The sequence below is a fragment of the Peromyscus californicus genome, unplaced genomic scaffold (assembly GCF_007827085.1).
Source record: "Peromyscus californicus insignis strain IS unplaced genomic scaffold, ASM782708v3 Scaffold_10__1_contigs__length_136768540, whole genome shotgun sequence".
In the NCBI taxonomy this organism is placed as follows: Eukaryota; Metazoa; Chordata; class Mammalia; order Rodentia; family Cricetidae; genus Peromyscus; species Peromyscus californicus.
Window position 1 is genome coordinate 63,690,066 of NW_026294391.1, and position 14,876 is coordinate 63,704,941.

The 14,876-nt window shown below is 42.1% G+C and overlaps 1 protein-coding gene across 1 annotated transcript; it reads right to left on the reverse strand.

The window, feature by feature from the left end:
- Positions 1-3,526: 3,526 nt before the first annotated feature.
- On the reverse strand, positions 3,527-7,940 carry LOC128116877 (uncharacterized). The gene is given in 4 exon segments (XM_052748515.1): positions 3,527-4,174; positions 4,214-5,248; positions 5,250-5,404; positions 7,796-7,940. Coding segments are annotated over 4 exon segments (1,983 nt in total).
- Positions 7,941-14,876: the final 6,936 nt, after the last annotated feature.

Below are 14,876 nucleotides of genomic sequence, written 5' to 3' on the forward strand. Positions count from 1 at the left end.
GAAAATGTCAAATTGACTATGGACTGAGGGACATCACATGATGGCAAAATGGTTAATCTCCAAAGAACTTGATCCCCTTTCTGAAAAAAAGTATCACACTGTTATATGGAGGCCCACAAAGGCTCAGTGAGATCTGAGCTTGCTTTACCCAGCAGAGCTGCATTAGAGGATTGCTTGACCTCATGGGTTGTTACTAGGTGATTGGAAGGGTCTGCACTTGGCTGTGCTGGGGGGAGGTCTTTTGCTCTACCCCTTGGCTTTCCTTTAAAATGCCCTTTAGAAGAGACAGAGGGGGTGGTAGATTAGGATCCAGGCCCTCCTAAGGCTATCCTGTGTTTCTGTCTTTTTCTCCCCTCTTTATCCTTCTATTTAAATCTCTTATCTCTCTCTCCTCAAAAGTACCCCAGGGGAGGGGGAAGGGGGAGCTGGTCTCCCACATTGTTACTTATGTTGGTTCCAGTAGTCAGAAACTCGGGAAGAGAAGTAGAAACTCCTCTAGAGTAGAAGTAGAAACTATGCTAGAGTTACTGATAAATAATTATCAGAGTGGGAAGAAGACTGTATTAAAAGAATCCATGGGACTGCTACCTCAGTCAGTAAATTTTCTCTTGAGTCCAGTAATATGAAGCATGTTAAGATGTTCTGTCTAAGGGGAAAAAATTGTTGTGTCTGGCCCATCCTAACCAAACCACAATGACTTCTAACCTCTGTGGAGAATTATTTAATAATAATCCACAAGGGATCAGATTAGCCATTCTGAAGACAATAGTCACGGGCTTTCCTCAGACGTTTCTGTTATTTCTCAGTGAGCTCAACACCAAACATACCATGGTGACAGGGAAAGATGTTATACATGGGCTTGGTACCAAGCCAACACTAACCTGGGTCCTGGGTGCCCAATTTTTTAGGAGAGACTAGTCCTAAAAATGACACCTTCTCCTGAGATATCAGTCTCATAACCAGTGTCAGGTTCACTACATCAGACCGGTTTCATTAAAAAAAAAAAAAAGGAAAGCATGCTCAAACTTGGTCAGAGAAACTTTTTGCAGTGGGTAGATGTTAATGCAGAGATCCATAAACTGTCAACATGTCAAGAATCAATGATTGTAGCATGCTGAGATCTAAACAGGACACTTATCATCCCCATCTAAGGCTCAAGGAACCTCAGGGAAGATTTGGTGAAAAGAATGGAAGAGCCAGAGGATGGGGTAGAGTGCTGTGAAATGAACTGCTGTCTCTTCTAGGCATGCCATGACTGTTATATACATAAACTCACATTAGATGTGAGCAAATGCATAAGGCCTGCACAAGACTGAGCCCCTCAACATTCAATCATAGGTTGGAGAAGGCCTTCCCAATAAGCTGAGCAGTTACTGACATATAACAGCTGCTGGGGGTGGTGGTGTCATTTTTCTTCAGTGATATAACCAGCTACTGGTAAATTGTCCATGCTCTAGTAAATGACCTCCTCCATCCAGAATGTGTCAGGTTGACAGCTAAAACTAACTAGCACATACACCTAGTCCAATTAATACTATGCATGTATGCAGGTATGTGACACTATCTATTGCATAAAAAATATATCAGGAGTCATATCCCTGCAACAAACTTAACTATCCCTCCCCTAACAGCCATCAACTGCCAATAGCTCCTCAGTTAGGAGGTTGGTGCCTTGTGTGCCCTTCCTCCATCCATGGCAGATTGTTGATTGGCCTGATCTTGTGCAGGTCTGGTACAGGCAGCTACTGTGAACTCATGAGTACAGAGGCACCGTCATGTCCAGAAAACACTGTTCTGATCCAGTATGCCCTTAGTTTTGACTTTTACAATCTTTCTGCCTCCTCTTCTGTTTCCTTGGCCTTGAAATGGGTGAGTATGATATAGATGTTCCATATAGGTCTGGACACCCAGAAATTACTTATCCTTAGAATTTTTACTGGTTATGAGTCTGCACTACCTATGGCTATCGGCAAAAGTAGGTTCTCTGATCCAGACTTAGAAAAGCAATAGTCTCAAAATTTAATAAGCAGTTTTACTACCTGTCTGTTTAGGAAAACATCAGTAGTACATTCTGCTCTAAGGTCTGTGACATCCACACACAGGTTTTTGACCAGGTTTATAATACTGGGCACGCATACTCTTTCATGGAGCAGACTTTAATCCAATTGGAAAGCAATTGGTTATAGCCTAAACAATCATGCCACTATTAGGTCCGTGGGCATATCTTACCTGTTATATTGGAATTGTAACATGCGGGGTTTACAACTGAGATCTATCATTGATGATTTTTCTCCCCCAGCAGCCTATATAACATTATAGTATCCAAAGTATATGATGTTTTCATTATTAGGAATTTAGTATCTAGTTATGGGTCTACCAAACAACATGGAGAGGTAGGCAGTCTGTGACAGTGTCTGAATCCCTTCAGATGTTCATTGTCAGTGCAACATGTGAATCTGTAAGGCTGATGCTAAGATAGACTTCATATACAGTCCTTGAGAGTAGACATGGATGTGGTCCATATCCAGTAAAGTCACATTGGTGATTATACTAAAACCTTTGGGGCTTACATCCCAACATCCCATGCACCAGATCCTAGACATCTCAAAAAAAAAAAAAAAAAAAAAAAAAAAAAAAGGAAATGACGATTCATTTAAAAGGGGACTGGGAAAACCAGGAAAAAAGAGTTATCTGAGTCAATGTATCCAGGCCCTATCCTGAGCTGTCAGAATTTCCCACATTGGAGAAAGGAGAGGATTGTTGTAAAACATTGCCATGTGAATATGATATAGCTGTTTGTGGTGGTTTGAATGAGAATGGCCCCCATAGGTTCATATATTTGAATGTTTGGTTTCCAGCTGATGGACTGTTTAGTAAGGATTAGGAGGTGTGGCCTTGTTGGAGGTGGTATATCACTAGGGGTGGGATTTGAAGTTTCAAAAGCCCATGCTAAGTCCAGAGTCTCTCTCTACCAAGTGCTATGGATCAGATGTAAGCTCTCAGCTACTGTTCCATGCCTACATGCTTGATGCTATACTCCTTACCATGATGGTCATGAACTCACCTGAAACTGTAAGCAACTCCCCAACTAACTGCTACTTCTATAAATTGCCTTGCTCATGGTGTCTCTTCACAACAATACAACAGTAACTAAGACACTGTTGTAATCATGAACACAGCAGCCATGAATACCCATAAAAGGCTGCTACGTAGATGAAATTTCCAAATAGTTTTGACTCAGCCATTAAAGATATATGCCTGGACCTTAACTGCCAATACTGTGCCACAGAATAGACTGTTTTAATGATAGAAGAGACACACACACACACACACACACATTATTTTCTTGATAATTTTTACACAAAATTCATTATTTTAACAATTAAAGCTTTGTATACTCTGTGTGTTTGTGTGTACAGTTTTAGGGTAGGTAATTCTCGGGGAAAAATTAAAACATTAGAAATGACTTAGATGTAATAGAACAATACAGTACATATTCGTTTTTACTTCTGATGGGTTTGTTTGTTTATTCAACCCAGTCAGTCTCACTATCTGATTTTCCTGAATTATACCCCATAGCTTTACGACGGATCCGGATGATATCTGCTTCATTTTCAGGAAACTCGGTTTCACCTTTTGGTATATTTTCTCGAGTTTTATGTAGTTGAATGCCTTTTCTTATTGCTTCCATCAACGCTTTCCTTGCTTTGCTCAATATAGGCAGGATTGATGGAGGATTTTGCTTTACATCGGCATATGGTGGCACTATTGCATACTGACTTATTGCTAGAGCTCTACGGCTTGAAATGGATGTAGATTTCAGAGAAGACAATGTTGACTGTAGAGTGGTAACTTTTGTTGAGGTGAAACATGATAGTTTTGATTGTGGTGAATACGTCATGGGTGATCTTGACTGTGCTTCGATAAGTTTTGTTAAGTGGCTCACCGAACGTTTTGGTGACAGTGACAGATTTGAAGAAATTTGTGTTTGGGGGCTTGATGAGGCAGATAATGAAAGAGAATGATGTGATACCCTGGAAGATCTTGATAATTGGACACTTGACGACCCTGATGTATTGTGGACTTGTTTTTGTGGTAGTGGTCTACATGCAGCTCTTGATTTTGATGGAGATACTGGTGATGATTTTACAGATTTCAGTGATTGTGGAAAAGACTTTATGAACTGATAAGTAGAACATTGTTGTAGTTGTACAGCTAAAGTGTGGTCAATAACATCCACAACTGAATCCCATGACTTACTACTTAGTGAAGTTACTGATGGATATAAATGTGGAGGGATCATCTGATCTTGACTCCTTGGACTTAGATCATCTGGTTGCAGTTCAAAACATTCAAGAGATTCTGGTGTTGAAGTGAATTCAGGTGACATCTTTAGATCTATTTTAGAAGTGGTTTTTAAGCAAGCAGATGTTGTTGCAGTTGTAGTTTCCAAAACAAGTAATGGAGATGTTTCTGGTGAGCTTATGGAGCTTACAACTCTAGGAGCAGATGGCCCTTTAGAACTGGTAAGTTGGATCAGCCAATCAGATGGTAACGGTGGTGCTTCTGGTGCTAGAGGGTTGACAAATACATCTGTTGTATAATCAGTTAGAGGTAGTGGCTGGCTGAGCACCACTTCCCCCTTACCAGTTCCATAAAGGACACGATGACGTGAATTGTTCATATGCTCAATATTGTAATGTAGACATTTTTTCTCACCAGATAAGATGTTCACTGCAGATTTTTCTTGAGGTTTTCTCTTATTCAGTGGAAAAATGTAGAATGAAGATCTACCTTCCGATTGATCTAAATATGAATGAGATACTGCACTACCAGAGCTTCGAATGTGATCCACAGAGATAAGTTCTTTCACCAGTTGACATTGTAGCATATCTTTTGATTCACTGTCGTGGTCTAGATTCTTGTCCTGTAAGTGTTTCTCACTTGTTTGTATGTTTTCTTTTACAAATTTCGAACAATATAAAAATGGGTTGAATGAACCATCAGAAGAACTTGAGTCTTCCATATCACTTTGGTGGTACGAAGGCACTGTAAGAAGTGGTATTACTATATTAGCATTGTTTCTTTCAAAGATATTAATAGGTAATGATGTACAGGAGTATACTTGCTGTGTTTCAATAGTTATATTTGGAAAAGTCTTCCTTGATTTCCACACTTGCATGAATAATACTTCATTTGGAATTTTATAAGTAATAGTATTAGTTAGCTGGATTATATTTTCTTGTAAAAATCTTAAGTTTAGAAGAGATGCTATGAATCCCTTTATCTAGTTTTCCAAATAAGTCTTCAATGAATTTATCAAGATCATTTACTCGTCTCACTATTTTGTTTAATGATGATAGAATTACATAGATGAACTCATTTTTACTTTTAGTAATTGTCCCTGATTGATTTATACATTGTTTAAACTTTTCTTCATTAAGCAAAATGTTAGATTTGTGTTACTAAAGAAGTAAAGTATAGAAAGCCACTTCTGTATTCCTGCTTCAAGCATCCATCCCTCTTATCAGTCCATTCCAGGTTGTTAAATGCAATTTTAAGCTTTTCCAACATCTGATCATCACCAAGCCTTTGGAGATGTAAAGGCACCAGCTCCTCACCTTCAGGTTGTCGGCAGTTACAGGATAAGCAAACTATTTTATCAGATTCCTTTCTTTGAACAGGCCATGAGACAATGTATTGCTACATCATTGCCATGCCCAACTGCCCTCCGTCTCACATCTAGCCTCCTCTCTCCTAACATCCTCCCTCTGATCTCATCTTTAATCTACCCTCTTAAAGCTGGCTGCCTTCTACCGTCCTCCCTTACCTGTTCCCTAACTTGCTTCTCCCTCTGACTACTTCCTCACCTTTCTGCTCTCAACACCTTTCTGCTCTCAATACCTCCTCCTTCTTTGTTTCTTCTGTCCTCTGCCCCCCCAGTTCTCTGTCCCTAACCCCCTTTATTCTCTTCCTAACTCCACCTTCATAACTCTACCCTCTGCACTTACAACATCACTTTCTACTCTTGTGACTCCTCACTCCTTGCTTTCTTCCTGCTACCATGTGTCCTTTGCAATCAGCCCTCTATCCTCCTCCAAAAACTGCCCTCCTCCCTCTTCTCCCTACCCTCCAGACTCCCCTTTCCTCTCCTCTCCTCTCTCTCCTCTCCTCTCCTCTCCTCTCTCTTCTCTCCTCTCCCCTCCCCCTCCCCCTCCCCCTCCCCTCTCTCCCTCCCCTCCCCCCTCCCCTCCTCCCCCTCCCCTCCCCTCCTCTCCTCTCCCTCTCCTCCTTTCCTCTCCTCCCCTCCTCTCCTCTCCTCTCTCTCTCCTCCTTTCCTCTCCTCTTCTCCCCTCTCCTCCCCTCCCCTCCCCTCCTCTCCTCTCCTCTCCTCTTTCAACCCAATTCTCTCCTCTTCAAAAGTCCTCTGCCCTCCTCCTGCTCTCCTACTCCATCCCTGTTCTTTCTCCCCCTTTTGATCTCCATCTCCCTTCACACAATTTTCCCCACTTCCAACCTCCTCTGACCTCCTCCCTCTGATCTGTCCACTCCTCCGTCTATTCTTAGACCACCATACTTCACTTTTTTTCCATTTCCCTTTCACACCCTTGAATCTCCTGTGCCCTTTACCTCCATTTCCCCCTCTACATTCCTGTCTTGTCTCCTTTGCATTCCTCCTCCAGCTTTTCTTCTCGATGCCACTTGCCCTCCTCTCTTCCCTCCCAAACTGCACCTTCTATCCACCCTTCTACTGCTGCCTTCCCTCCTACCTCTTCTTTCTCTCTTCCTCTGGACTTTACTGTACTGTCCCCCCTGTATATCTGCCTCACTCCTCCTGATACCACCTTCCCGACTCTACCCTCCCTGACATGCTACCACACTCTGAACTCCATCATCTCTTGCGTCAACTCTCCTCCTCCATCACCTAGTTTGTGAGCTCTCTTTTGTTCTTAGACCTCCATACTCCTCTCTGCTCTCCTCTCTCTATTATTCCCATACTTCTTGGCACCTCTTGCTTTTGCCCCACTTCCTCAAGCCTCCACTGTAGTTCTCACTCTCCTCCTCCTCCTCCTCCTCCTCCTCCTCCTCCTCCTCCTCCTCCTTCTCCTCCTCCTCCACCACCACCACCGACGCCCTCTTCTTTTTTCTCTGTGCCCTTTGCTCTGCTTTCGTCTTCACCCTCTGATCTCTACCACACTCTACCTTCTTTCTCTCCCCTACTGACCTTCTTTCCCTCCTACCTGTGGTTTTTTTCCTTCTTTAGCTCCCTGCCCTCTACCCTCTGCTCTATCCACCTCTGGACTGATCTCCCTCTGTTCTCCTGCGGACCCTTCCTTCCTGACTCCATCGACCCTGATTATGGCATCCCACTCTGCTTTCTGCATTCCTCCCTTTCCTTCCCTCTCATCCATCCTCTCCTCCCTGGACATTCTTCCTCCCCCTGGGCTCTGCCCTTCATGTATTTTGCCTCTTCCCTTTGATGTTCTCCTTTCATACAATTTGCTGCACACTCCAACCTCTTCTGGCCTCCTCCCTCCAACATTTTCATTCTACCCATGCTCTCTCTTCCTCCCTCTGCATCTTCCCCCAGCCCTCCTGTCCACTCCTCCATCTATTTCCTTGGACCTCCACACTCCTCCCTCTAATACCCCTTATTCCCTTAGCTCTAGCCTCTATGCCCTTCATCTTTCTCCTTCACCCTATGATATCTTTCGACCCCCTACTGCCCTCCTTCCCCCTCCTACCTGAGGTTTCTTCCTTCCACATCATACCTCTGCACTCTCCACCTCTGTACCTTTTCCTCCTGACTCCACCCACCCTGATTTGACATTACATTCTGCTCTCTGCACTCCTTGCTGTTCTCCTCCTTTTGCCATGGCCTCTCTGTGCTCATCCATTCTCTCCTCCCGGAACACCCCTCCTTCTCTGTCTACACCCATCTCACCTCTCCTCCCTTTGATGTGCATACATCTCCCTTCACAAAACTTCCTACATATGCCAACCTATTAGGACCACCTCCTTCTAGTCACCTCCTCCTCCAGCCTTTTCCATCTACCCACCTCTGCCTTTCCTCCCTCTGATCTCCTCTGCCTGTCCTCTTCCCTCAGCCCTCCTGTCCACTTCTCCCTCTGTTCTTAGACCTCTACACTCTTCCCTACTTGCCTCCTTTTAGTCCCTCCTCTCTGTTCTTTATTCCCATTATCTTCCTCTGTCTTGTGTGTCTAATCTCTCCCACATTCCACCTTCTTCCTCTCCCTTTTTCCTCCTACCTATGGTTTCTTCCTCCCTTGGCTCTTTGCCATCTTCTGTCTCCACCTCTGGTCTATTCTCCTGCTGACCCTTCCCTCCTGACCCCACCCACCCTGATTATGACATCACATTCTGCTCTCAACACTCCATCCTCTCCTGCTCCATTTGATCTGCCCTCCTCCCTTGACCAGGCCCTACCCATCTGCTGTGGGATGTTCTGTATGGCAATGTGTTGCTCTGATTGGTTGGTAAATAAATCACTGATTGGTCAGTGGCCAGGCAAAAAATATAGGCAAAAAAAAAAACTAAAAAGTGAAAGACTGAGTCAGAGAGACACTGCCAGCTGCCATGATGAGAAACAACATGTAAAGATGCCGATAAGCCATGAGCCATGTGGCAAGGTATAGATTAATGGAAATGGATTAATTTAAGCTGTAAAAACAGTTAGCAAGAAGCCTGCCACGGCCATACAGTTTGTACCAATATAAGTCTCTGTGTTTACTTGGTCGGGTTTGAATGGCTGTGGGACTGGTGGGTGTCAGAGATTTGTCCTGACTGTGGGCCAGTCAGAAAAACTCAAGCTACAAATGGCGCCCAACGTGGGGCAAGAGTTTCCACCTAAAACCTGAAAAAAAGATTCTAAAACAGAGCTAAAAACAGTTCCTAGTTGTCCCTTTCAAGTTAGCAGCAGCCTGCCGGTTTGAGCTACTGGCGGGTTCCTAGCGTGCATGCATGTTCGACCTGCAGTATGACGGGAATGAGGCCTCTGCAACTGGCACATTAAGCTGTGTGGTGGATTTAGCCTTTGCTAGTACAAAACAAAACAAAACAAAAAAAAGAGGTTTCTGGGCTACACGCTGCTTTGATAAAAGCATAGACCCACTATTTCTGAAAGTTGATGGCTCCCAGAGCTGGTGGAAAACGTATCACCGCCATGTTGGGAAGCTGAAGTGGGCGGAGCCAGCAGCCATAACACCAGTGCCGTTTCAGGCTTAAAAGACTACAGTTCAAAGCAATAGGCTCAAGCTAATATAAATAAATAAGCCACGTAAAGATGGCTACCACACAGAGAATCTGGATTATGTTCTCTTTGATATTCGTAACTAAAGAAAAACATTTGATTACAAAAGCTGTTGAGTTATGCCAAAATGTATATTTTAAAGTTACCTTGACTTCAAAATTTGGATGTAAGGATATGTTGCTTTGGAAAGGAGGCTCTGCTTTTGTTGCCACAGAAAGTCATAGGCTATGGATTTGTTCCAGATTAAGACACATCAGGTTTGACCAGCCAAGATCCCCTGAAAGGTCTCCGATGACACCATGGCCCAGATGATCCAACATCCAGAACCGTTTCAAGGCAACTGGCTCAGATGATACAGCCTCACGGACTACTCCATGATCCTAAAATTTTCTTTGTTTCCCCAGAAGATACAGCGCCCCACTCCAGCAGGAAGTAGTAAGAGAAGCTACGCCCAAATTCCCAAATTATATATAATTTTACTTTGTTAAGGTTAAAACCTTCCTTTTAAAAAAAAAAAGGGAAAAGTGCTGTGGGATGTTCTGTATGGTAATGTGTTGCTCTGATTGGTTGGTAAATAAATCACTGATTGGTCAGTGGCCAGGCAAAAAATATAGGCAAAAAAAAAAAAATAAAAAGTAAAAGACTGAGTCAGAGAGACACTGCCAGCTGCCATGATGAGAAACAACATGTAAAGATGCCGATAAGCCATGAGCCGTGTGACAAGGTATAGATTAATGGAAATGGATTAATTTAAGCTGTAAAAACAGTTAACAAGAAGCCTGCCACGGCCATACACTTTGTAACCAATATAAGTCTCTGTGTTTATTTGGTCGGGTTTGAATGGCTGTGGGACTGGCGGGTGTCAGAAATTTGTCCTGACTGTGGGCCAGTCAGAAAAACTCAAGCTACACCCATCCATCTCCCTGGACACTGCCTCTCCCTCTGGGATCTGCTCTCTTCCCTCTGCCCTCACTTCCCAATTCCATTCACCTCCTCCTGACCCTGCCCTCCTGACCCCACCTACCCTGATTATGACATCACATGCTGTTCTCTGCAGTCCTCCACTTCCCTCTGATCTGCATTCCCCCCATCTATCTTCTTCCCTCTGACCTTATCCATCCTCTCCTCTCTGGACTCTTCTTCTCCCTCTGGAATCTGCTCTCTGCCCTTTGCTCTCCCCACTTCTTTCTCTGCTCCTCCCTTTGATGTCTACCTCTCTTCACACAATTTCTTACCACTTCAACCTCTTCCATCTACTCCCCTCTTCCTCCAAACATTTTCCTTCTACCTGCCTTTCCCTTCCTCCCTCTGATCTCCTCTTCCCATTGTCCTCTTTCCTCAGCCTTCAGTCTGCTCTTCTGGTTCACTCCTTCCTCTCTTCTCTTGTACTTCTACACCCCTTCTTCCTCTCCTCCTTGGGCCTACTTCCTTCTACTCTGTTCCCTCAAACCACTGCTGCATTCCTCTCTGCTCTCACCTCATCCCTGATCTTTCTTCTTGCCCTTCTTCACTCTCCTCTCTTCTTCCTCTGCTATTTTTCTTCCTCTACCTCCTTTCTGCAACCTACTACTCTCATCTCCTCCTTTCCTAAGGTCTCCTCCTGCCTTCTTCCCTCTGCCCTCCTTCCTCTGCCAACCTTTCCCTAATCGGGAATTTAACAAGGCAACTCCATGTAGTTTATCTGGTAGTGAAAAGGAGGTTTATTTGGGGGTAACTTACAGTCAGTAAAGGGGTTGGTTACAGGATCTGGGAGAGGTGAGGTACAGTCCAGCAGGGTTCTCTGGAAAATTCTGACTTGATAGGGATCTTGGGTCTTAAGCACTCCCATCTCGGCCATGCCCAGGGGCAGGTCATAGGTAGGCATGGCAGTTACTGTCTGCCTCACTGGGGTGGTGCTTCAAGGTCAAAGCTGGAACAGCTACCCATTATATCTCCCCCTTTTGTCTAAATAAGAAAGTTCTAACTTAATACAAAACTATATACAAAAGGAATGATTATCAAATATTGTCCAGTAGGAATAAGGGATAATGACCTAAACAAGATGGAACTACAATAAGAACAACGTCAAACAAGAGACACATACTAAAATACTAAAATCCAGAGAAGTCTGGAGCATAGGTAAATGGCATGTTACAAATATCATTACAAAAGGTGTCCTATCCTAAAGAACCTGAATCTAATACTTAATATGTTCTAGCTAAGATACAAGAAGATTGTAACTATAGCTGTTAGTCTTCAATCCCATCAAAGATCTGAGAAGGAATATAATAATACCTGAGAAATGGGAGAAGAATGCAAGCAACTTTTGGGAGTCTTTCAAGAGTAGACAGAGACAGCTGACAGCCTGGACAGTCATCTAAAGTTTCTCAGCACTGTTGATGCATTCAAATTGGCTACAGGTCTAGAGTATCTCTCAGACCATTTTACTGTCAGCAGTCAAGGCAAGGGCAGTTCTTTACCCAGTAGGCATTTTGTACCAAGGTGAAGACAAACTTCCAAATGGAAATGTATCAGAAGTCCAACATGCTCTCGGGATCAGATCAGTGCTGCCAGGAGCAATGGTGTCTCACATCAACAGAATTCCAAGTTATCAAAACATTTAAATGCTATATTCTCTAGGTCTATGAAGTGTTTGAAGATTACCTATCCATCTGACATATGTTTCTATAAGTCTGGAGAACCTAACTAACATAACTATAGAGATGACAAGCACAGGTGACTATAAATCTGTAAGTCTTATCTACCTAGATAACCTAAGGACTAAGGTTTCATGTAAACAGGGTAAACAGTCTGTAAGCAAATGTACAGTAAAAGGACAATGACCTCAAAATTGTGACAATACACAAAATAGCTAAAGCAGAGGTAGGAATGTGTAGTGCAATATGCAATATGACAACAATCCTAAATATGTACCAATATACCAAATATCCTAAACAGAGGTAGAACATACATACAGTATGACAAATATAATTTTACGTTTGTATCAATATATAAACATTTCAAATAAGAGCAGAAATATATGTGTATTACAACAAATATGGGTCTGTGTTTGTATCAATATACAAATTATCTGGAATAAGAATATTAAAATAGTTTACATTTGTATCAATACACAAGAATCCTTAACAGTGCAATTTATCTAAGGCTGATATTTTACTAAATTAGTTTACTAGTATATGCAATAATCTACCTTAATATCCTATACCTATCCATTCCCCCTTTTTCTTTTCTTAAGGGGAATACCGGGGTCCAATGTTTTCCTCCACCCCTAACCTTATAATCATTATCCTTACCCTAGAAAAACATGAAACCTTTGGGAAAAAGGGGTGTCATTTTCTTGGAATTGCTTCCTGGTGTTCAGGGAGTGATGGTATCTCTGTGGAGTCCTGTAAGAAAGTTCAGATAGTTAAGTCTCAGTTGGACTAACTGCAGATTCTGCAGCCAGTCTCAGAGTAATGGGTAAAGTTGTCTGAGATTCTGGCTAGAAGTGTAGTGTAATGAACCATCTTACTATGAAATTATCTTAGAGAGTTTTCAGTCCAAGGTTGATTATTGAGTAATGTTTGTGAGTACCCATGGCATCATTCTGGACTGGGTAGAGTTGTTGTTGTGGGGCCCCATCTTCCTTCTAGAGACTTCAGAGATTGCTATTGGAAAAGACTTATATATATTTTTTTTTTGGTTTTTCGAGACAGGGTTTCTCTGTGTAGCTTTGCGCTCACTTGGTAGCCCAGGCTGGCCTCGAACTCACAGAGATCCGCCTGGCTCTGCCTCCCGAGTGCTGGGATAAGACTTATATTTTTACTATTGAAAACTTGAACGTTATTAATATCAAAATGGAAAGTTGGGATTTAAAGATAACATGACATGTAAGAAAGGATTCCAAGAAATCAAGAATAAGCATGGAGAGAAATAGAATCTTGACGACAATGGTCCTTTTCTATTGGTTTTCATCTGTCCCACACCAGACAGCTCTTCTGATATGAGAAAGAATCTCTTAACCTTTTCTTTTAGCAATATGCTTGGGTTTACAGAAGGAGGGAGCCAAATTCCAACTCCAAAGTCAGCTTGATATATAATTGAATTGGAACCACAACTTTTATAGAGTTAAAGAGATATAGATGTTAGGCAGTGAGATATTACTCTGTGTAGATTGGTACCAATAGATTCTTTCTTTCTGATGTAGACGTCTGTATATCCAAGGCCTTAGGATTTCTGGAAGATGGGTATTTCTATTATCCTGTAAAGACAAAAACAGAACCCTGCCCCAACCATTGTTTGTTAAATTATTCTTACAACTTGTAGAGATGTCACATTGGTAGATGAGCTTTTACTTCTTCTCATCAACGGGTTTCTATTTTTATTAATTTTGTTGTTATCCATAGCTTTTCTTCTTCTGCAGAAACAAAAGCAAAATCCCTTCCCTAGAGTGGTTTCCATTCTGAGGTCAACACATCTTTGAAATAAACTGGTTGATTTAGGTCAGAAGGTTTGTCTGTCATCCAATGTCTGTCCAAAGCTGTTGTTCCTTTCTCATCAGCATTGAGAAAATTCAAGGTTAATAAAGCATTATGTAATCTATTTCTAGGAGTCATTGTTACCTGTTGCTGTTTATTTAGCATATCCTTTAAAGTTTGATTGGATCTTTCTATGACTGCTTCGCCTGTGGAATAGTGTGGTATACCTGTAACATGCTTTATATTGTCATAAGCAAAAAATTGTCTCATTTTATTGGAGACATATGCTGGGGCATTGTCTGTTTTAATTTGTACAGGTATTCCCATGATGGAAATAACTTCTAATAGGTGTATAATCACAGAATCAGCCTTTTCAGAACTCATAGAAGTTGCCCACTGAAACCCTGAATAGGTGTCAATCATATGGTATATAGACTTTAATCTTCCAAATTCTGCAAAACGAAACACATCCATCTGCCAAATTTAATTTCTTTGTATACCCTTTGGATTGTTCCATGCAGGTAATAGAGTTTGGAGTTTGGTTATAGAAGGAACAAGTAGGACATGTTTTTTTTTTTTTTTTTTTTTTTTGGTTTTTCGAGACAGGGTTTCTCTGTGTAGCTTTGCGCCTTTTCCTGGAACTCACTTGGTAGTCCAGGCTGGCCTCGAACTCACAGAGATCCGCCTGGCTCTGCCTCCCGAGTGCTGGAATTAAAGGCGTGCGCCACCACCGCCCGGCAGGACATGTTTTTTTTTACAATATACTTGGCTTGTTGCCAAGTGATGGAGAAATCCTTCTTCAAACCTTTGCTATTTACATAGTGGTTCTTATGAAATTCTGAGGCTTCTATAATGTTACTTATTAGTAACTGATAAATCTTATCATTACCTTGTGATAGAGGTTGTGGCAGAACCATAGGATATCTGATATGTATTATATATTTAGGATGTTCCCTATTTCTGATTATTTCTTGCAATTGTATAAATAAGGACGTTAATTCTGTATTATCAGGAATAAATTCAGCAGTTTCAATATGTAAAACAACTCTCTGCATGTTGAGAGTCAGTGACTATATTGAGGGGTTGTGTGAAATCCATCAGTACTGTAAGAATGGCATATAGTTCTGCTTTTTGTACAGAGTTGTATG